Raw genomic sequence first — 7,343 nt, forward strand, 5'->3', positions numbered from 1 at the left:
TCTCAGCCCTGCCCTAGGTGCCAACAAGAAGAAGCCAGAGTCACCCAGCTCAGAAATACTGAAGAATTTGTAGTCTCAGGGAATTCTCAAGAAGAGGCCAGCAAAGGGTTCCTTAAGGCATGGGAAGCCTAGAGAGGGGATTATCTCCACACCAGTGTTAGGAAAATGTCAACATTTATTAATTACTGCTATGTGCCAGGAACTTTGTTATGTGCTGGGTGCTTTAAGGTCATAAAAGAGAACATGACTTAAAGGGTTCAGCAAGTAATTCATTGGGGTGAAAAGCACAAAAAGGGTGAATAGAAGCTGAGACTGGAGTTTGATGGAATTCAGATGTCTTCTAGGTCTTCTTTGACAGAAATCTTGTCACCTGCAGCAAGACAAACACCATTACTGTCATCTTTGGGTTCAGGACTCCAAGCTTAGGCTCATCTTCCTCATTTCTTTTATACCTACTTCCTCCCTTGTCTCTACCCTGCCCAGGCCCCAGGGAGTAGGTGTTCATTCCTATGCTTGCCATTGTCCTCCAGGTGAGCAGCAGTGAGGAGTCTAAGAGAACCCTGAAGTGTCAGAATGTTACCACAGCCCCAAGCTGACATTAGGGGCAGCCTGTATGCTTCCAGTCTCCAAAATAACCTGAGAAGGGTAGGGCACCATTGCTGAGGCCACAGAACAAGCTCCATTCCAGGATGACAACAATCATCCCATCAGTAAACAAGACAGTAGATCCCACCTCTGACACATCTCCTCAAATCTGTCTTCCCCTTTGTATATACTACCTCATTCTACAATTCATGTCTCATTATTTCACACTTGAACTAGTCTTTATAGTACCACCAGAGTCATCATTTGTCATGTAAATCTGATTGTATCTGATCAAAATATCCACAGTTGCCCTGCTGATTGCCTTCCAAGATGTCAAATTCTAATCCCAACTTAATCAATTATTAGATCTGTCATCTTATAGAAGTTATTAAGTTTTAAAATCAATAACCTCTTTGTAACCAAAGAATAATAGTTGTTGTTGTTGTTGTTGTTATGTGCCATCGAGTCGGCCCCAACTCATAGCGACCCCTCCTTGGGTTTCCGAGGCAGTATTACTACGGAAGTAGATTGCCCAACCCTACCCCCGAGGAGTGGCTGGTGGATTTGAACCACTAGCCTTCTGCTTAGTGGTCAAGTGCCTTAGGTATTACACTGCCAGAGCTCCCAAGATTCAACATAAAAATTAATAGTAATAATGAATAATATATAGTCACCCTTATGGAAAGATTACCAATAGTAAGAGAATTAGAAAAACAGATAAGTGTATAAAATGTACCATGATAAATAGGAAATATGGACCCTCAGAAGGAGCATTTGTGTATTAGCTTTGCCAATACACATTCAGTGAGTGCAAGTGGTATTCAGTGGACAGTATAAAAATTCTCTATTAAGCACCTATCACACTGTGTGGTATTTATGCATTGAAAGATGTATCTGGCTCCACTACTGGCCTTTAGAGTTTAGAGTTGGCCTTTTTCTTTATAAAATAAAGAGGAAGTATAAGTTAGTGATCAAGCAAACAATTTTGTGTCTTCTAGCTCCATTACATCCTGGTTGTGTGACTTTGGTCAAGCGGCTTAATATCTCCGTGGCTTATATCTCTCACATGTAAAATGAAGACAATAGCACTTACCTCATAGAGTATTTGAGAAGATAAAATTAGGTAATAAAGGTAAACCACTCAGAATAGTGCCTGACATGTATTAAATACTCCATACTTTATTAGTAGAGCTGTTGTTGCCAGGCAGCTCAGTGCTTTTAACCCATTTAGAGATCCATGTACACTTATCTAATTGCATTTTTCTTCCCTTCTTTATTCACTACAGATCCCAGGCTCTCACCTCTTTTGTTCTGATTGTATCCTAAGATCCCCATCCCAGAATAACTCACAGGGGCCCCTGGTTCCAAGGGTCACTACTGGAACGTAGAGCCTTTATGATGAGGACAGTGCCAGCAATGATGCCCACCAGGCCCACTGCCAGGCCGAGGGCACAGACCACAGTCTCCGTCATCTCAGACACCTGGATCGGCTCCTGGGCCTCTGGCGGAAGAAAGAAGAGATGAGGTCAGAAGGTGCAACAGTGGGGAGACTAGCCTGGGGGGGGGGTGTGAATGGTGAAGGTTATAGACCATTTGATGGCATGTTAGGGAGACTGAGACTTGGTGAGTGGCAAACGCAGGTGCGGAGGGCACCAGTTCCTGGGATTGAGGAGGGCACCAAGGAGGTTATTAAGAGGAAAAGAGGCTCCATACCCCAGTGTTTGAGAAGCGGTTCCTCCAGGCCCCAGTGCTCCACCTTGCAGTCATAGACATCATCCACTGAGGGCACGAAGGTCAGGTAGTGGAACTTTTGGAACCTGTAGAACTTGTAATCTGTTCTGGGCAAGAAGAGGCTTTCACCAACACCCTCAGAGACTGTCTGCCCGTTGCGCAGCCAGGTGACATTGAGCACCGGAGGGAAGAACTTGTCCACATGGCAGATGAGAGTGTTGGGCTGGCCCAGCTGCACAGCCTCCTTAGGAAACACGATCACCTCGGGGGGCTCTGAAGGGAGACAGGACCTGGTGAGTCCCCTGCTCTGGGCTCAATACAAAGCCTCCACTTTAGGGTGTCATCTATCTCAGAATTATGATTCACAGCCAAGAATCTCATTTTATTGATTAACTTCAGTCAGTTCAACCTTTCCTTTGAGTGAGAAGGATGATCCAAGCCCTCAGATATATGGGACCAGGCCATGGTAACCCAGGAAAAACAACCACTTAGTAGTAGGCATCTAGATCTCCAATTCTGCATGTAGCAGAGGAACCATCATCCCTTCCCACTAGGGCTAGAGGGAAAGAAGCAGAGCTAGACAGTACCATTGGAGCCTTGGGTGTGGTTGGAGCGTTCGATCATGATCTTCAAGTTGCTCCTCAGAATAGCAATGTTGCTCAGCCCACCCTGAGCCTCAAAGGAAAAGGCTCGGCCAAACTCTGGCAGATGCCAGACAGTCTCCTTCTTGTCCAGATCCACGTTGAACATCTCATCCTCATCGAACTCAAACATAAACTCCCCTGATGGTCTATGTGTCTGTACAAACATTGCATAAGTCGACACATGGTCTGCTGCATAAAGAAAGAGAGAAAGAGATGGTGACATGTAAATATGAATATGAAATGGTGGAGAGTAGAGAATGGATAAACATTTATTAATATGAAAAAGGCAGGAGGAAAGTGGTCAAAGGAAAAATGTAAAGAGGAAGAAGTGACACCACAGAGGAGATAATATAGAGTAGACAAGAGCAGTTATAAAAAGAAACAAGAGAGGAACAAAAGGAGAAGAGAATATCATTGGGGTCAAGATGCTTCCTTGGTCTTTGAACGTCTGGGCATCATGGCCCTCCAGAAGCTTAATAATGGCAGACTAATGATGACTACACACTGTGTGCTAGGCTCCATTCTAATTACTTTATGTATATTTTCTCATTTAATGTTGACAATAACTCTATGAAGCAAACACATGCATATTATTTAACAGACTATAAAATACGGTAAGTTTCAGTATCTTGCTCGAGATCACACAGCTATTGGTGGACGTGTAGAGACATTTTTCTCCACCCATAAGATTTCAGACTTATTATTTATTCTAGAAACTTATATGACAAGATCTCAGATGTAAAACTATTTTTCAAGTCATGAGGAGCAGGGAATTTTATTTTTTCTGTTTAAAGAGAAAAGATGGAAAAATTGAGGGGGAGAAGAGAACATCCTTCACATTTGAGTCCTTTTTGTAATTTTCAATTTTTTAATTTGTGAACATGAAATTGTAGAATGCATCTTTTGTTCAGAATAGTTTTCATTTTAGGTGTACTAAATTCAAATGTGTACTACGTTTATTTGGGTAATAGTTCTAAGCTTTCTTTTTGAATTTATGTTTTTCACATTTATTTTAAATGAACTACAAGTTATTGCTGGGTTTGAAATACTTGTGGGATTTGTTATTTTGACTTTTAATCTTTTGTAGTACATAAGCAGTAGAATAAACAAGAGAATAAATGAAACTGTCATCATTAAATAAAGCAATGGGTTTAGAATAATAGATGAATAAGAGTGAAAAGGAACTTTAGGAATTATCTGGTCCAACCTCCCAGCTCACGGATTTCCCCATTAGCAGTCCCAATATGTGGGGACCCCTTCAGTGCCTGAACACTTTTAATAAGAGAAAGATCATTCTTTCACAAGGACACTTAGGTTCTCCTCAGTTTTTAAAAAAGTTTAAAGGAATTATTTCCAAAAGGAGGGTGAAGTGAGAAGAGATGAAATCCACTCAAATTTGAGAATAAAATTGCCTACACAAATGTCGTTTGTACTTCCTATGATGCTTTATTTTTTAATATCTTCACAAATTCTGGACTTTAAGGATCTACTCTATTGAGACAAATAATTTTTCTTCAACTATCTTTTTCATTCATACACAAGTAATGTATTATAAGCCTTCTATATGTTAAAGCAAGCCCTGGTGATGCAATAGTTAAAGTACTTGGCTACTAACCAAAAGATTGGCAGTTCAAATCTATCATCTGCTCTGCGGGAGAAAGAGGTGGCAGTCTGATTCCATAATGATTCACAGCCTTGGCAACCCTGTGGGGCAGTTCTGCCTTGTCCTATAGGTCACTGTGAGTCAGAATCCACTAGACGGCAGTGGGTAGTAAGGTAGAATTCCTGTCTTCAAGATATTTACTACACACTGAAGGAGACAGACAAGTAGAGAGACAATGAAAGGCAGTTTGGTAAATGGAGAAATATTGGTATGCACAAGGTGCTATGCAGAACAAGGAGGAAGTACATGAAAATCAAATAAGGCATTAGACAAGCAAAAAAGTTGCTTGAGTTTAGACCATCAGAAAACAGAAAGGAAAAAAAAATGTAAAAAGCCATGTTTCAGTCAGGGAGAAGAATGTCAAAAGTAGGCCCAGCATGACATGTAACGTAGTGGGATAACTGCAGACCCTTCAGTATGACTGGAGTTAAGACCGTATGTGGGAGAGCAGTGCAAGAGGAGAAGAGGGAGATAGGCAGGGGTCAGGTCATGATGGGCCTTGCATGCTAAGCTCAGGAATTTGAACTCTATCCTCAAAGTCTCAAGGAACAATCGAGGACTTTTAGCCAGGGATAGGAGGTCTGGTGGTGCAGTGGGTAAGGCATTGGCTGCTAACCAAAAGGTGGGTGGTTAGAATCCACTGGCTGCTTGTGGAAGAAAGATGAGGCTGTCTGCTTCTGTAAAGATTTATAGCTCTGGAAAACCTATGAAGCAGTTCTACTCTCCTACGGGGTCACTATGCGTCTTAATTTGACCCAACGTTAGTGGATTTGGTTGGTTTGCTTTTTAGACAGGGAAACAACACAGCAGATGTGCAATTTAAGACCACCACTGTGGCAGCAGTATGCAGGGTTAGAGGGAGAGGGCTAATTTAGAGGCAAGACCAGTAGCACTTAGCAATGAGAAGAGTGCAAATGGACATAGAAGCAGAAGGGAGGAAGAAAAGGGATGAATTTGAATGACATTAAAGAGATTAGGTTCTGTAGGAATTGGTGAGTGATGTGGAAGGTAAGGGATGTGGGGGAATCCCACAGGATCTTTTCATTCCTAGACTAGCCAATGCAATGAAGTTGATTCCCTTAACTAAAGAGACAATAAAGAAAGAAAATCTGATTGGGAGAAGATGTTGAGTTCAGTTTGTGCCATATTGAACTCAGAACATTTAAAAGGTATCTAAGTGGAAATGATCAATTGGTAGTTGCATCCAATGTTTGAATCTTAGAACATATTTGGGCCACTAACAGGGAACTTAGAGTCATCAGTGGTAACTAAAGATTAGATGAGATTTTCCAGGAAGGATGCATTGCAGAGATCTGAAGATATAACCTGGGAACATGAAAATTAAGACATAATTTCAAAACAGAATAAGCTGGATGGTGCCTGTTCACCATTACTGAACGTTTTGATCAAGGACACAATGGATGGATCTTGATCAAAAGGAGGAAAAACATGGAGCAGAGTTTCTAATTCTTATGAAAACCAGACCTACTGGACCCACTGAGACTGGGAGAACCCCAAAACTATTCCCCAGAGGTAGTTATTAAACTGTAAACCAAATTATCTCCTGAAGTCATCTTAAACTAAACAAGAGTTTAGCTCAATTAGTAAAGAATGTTTGCATTGCACACTGAGACCTTTTAAAGAATTATCTTTATGAGATCCAACTGACAACACCAACACTATCAAGCATAGATGAGAAGTTTAGAGGGAAGTGAGTTTAAGTTAATGGTGGTGAAACAATATGCGTGAAGATGACAAGAATTGTGGCACAATAAAAAGAATGTAACCAATGTCATTGAACTAAATACATAGACCTTGCTGAATGGGTGTATGTTTGTGTGCATATTTTCACCAATAAATAAAAGAAAGAAAACTGGTAAGGATCCAGGGAAACAAGAGAAAAATAGGGCAAAATAAGTTAAAGGAGGACTTAAAAAAAAAAAAAAAAACTTCCAAGAAGAAGTAAGAAAAAAGTAATTGTAGAGTGAATGTTAACAGGAACCAAACTCAGATAGACATGAAAAAGCACCCCCAAGGTTTGGTCTTATATAGAGGTCAGAGAAGGCCAGGCTTAGAGGATCTTCAGTGGCACATAGGCAATAAATATTAGAATGCAGTGGGTTCAGAATTGATTGAAATAAGAGAAAGTAAAAAGACATTATAAACTTTTGCAAGAAGCTTAACTATGGAGGCAAGGAAATAATATCTCGAGGGTAGGATACAGAGTTAGGGCAAGTTAGGTTTTCATTGTTGGATCACATTTGCATTTTTAAGGTAGAGAATATGCTTATATGTTGAGAAAGAAGGACCCAAGAGGGAAAAAAAAAATCACTAAATGTAGAACTGAGTTAATTGGTAATATTCATCAACAACCCTGAGCAACACTCATACCTATATAAAGACAACTTCACTATGGTGCTTATTATAACACAACATTGGAACTAACCTAAGTGACCACTAGAAGGACAATAGGTACCTAGTCTCATCTCTTTCTCACTTCTATCTATCCCCCAGGTCCCAAATCTTCAGTAAAACTGTATGGGGTCATACAGGGCTTCTAGAAATCTGCCTATATGTTAAGAACTCTAATCCTTCATGTTGTTGTTGTTGTTATGTGCCGTCGAGTCAAACCTGACTCATAGCAACCCCTCCTTGGGTTTCCGAGGCAGTATCACTACGGAAGTAGGATTGCCCAACCTTCCTTCCGAGGAGTGGCTGGT

The 7,343-nt window shown here is 40.8% G+C and overlaps 1 protein-coding gene across 1 annotated transcript in view; it reads right to left on the reverse strand.

Moving 5' to 3' along the window:
• Positions 1-1,931: 1,931 nt before the first annotated feature.
• The window catches only part of LOC103195798 (HLA class II histocompatibility antigen, DP alpha 1 chain-like), a 6,454-nt gene continuing 1,042 nt past the window's right edge, over positions 1,932-7,343 (reverse strand). The window contains exons 2-4 of the mRNA XM_007939438.2: positions 2,904-3,149; positions 2,299-2,589; positions 1,932-2,086 (exon numbers count right to left, since the gene is read on the reverse strand). Coding sequence (XP_007937629.2) covers positions 1,932-2,086; positions 2,299-2,589; positions 2,904-3,149 — 692 coding nt within the window. The remainder of the gene's footprint in view (positions 2,087-2,298; positions 2,590-2,903; positions 3,150-7,343) is intronic.

The sequence above is a fragment of the Orycteropus afer genome, unplaced genomic scaffold, assembly GCF_000298275.1.
Source record: "Orycteropus afer afer isolate SDZICR_OR568_19922 unplaced genomic scaffold, OryAfe1.0 scaffold00059, whole genome shotgun sequence".
NCBI lineage: Eukaryota > Metazoa > Chordata > Mammalia > Tubulidentata > Orycteropodidae > Orycteropus > Orycteropus afer.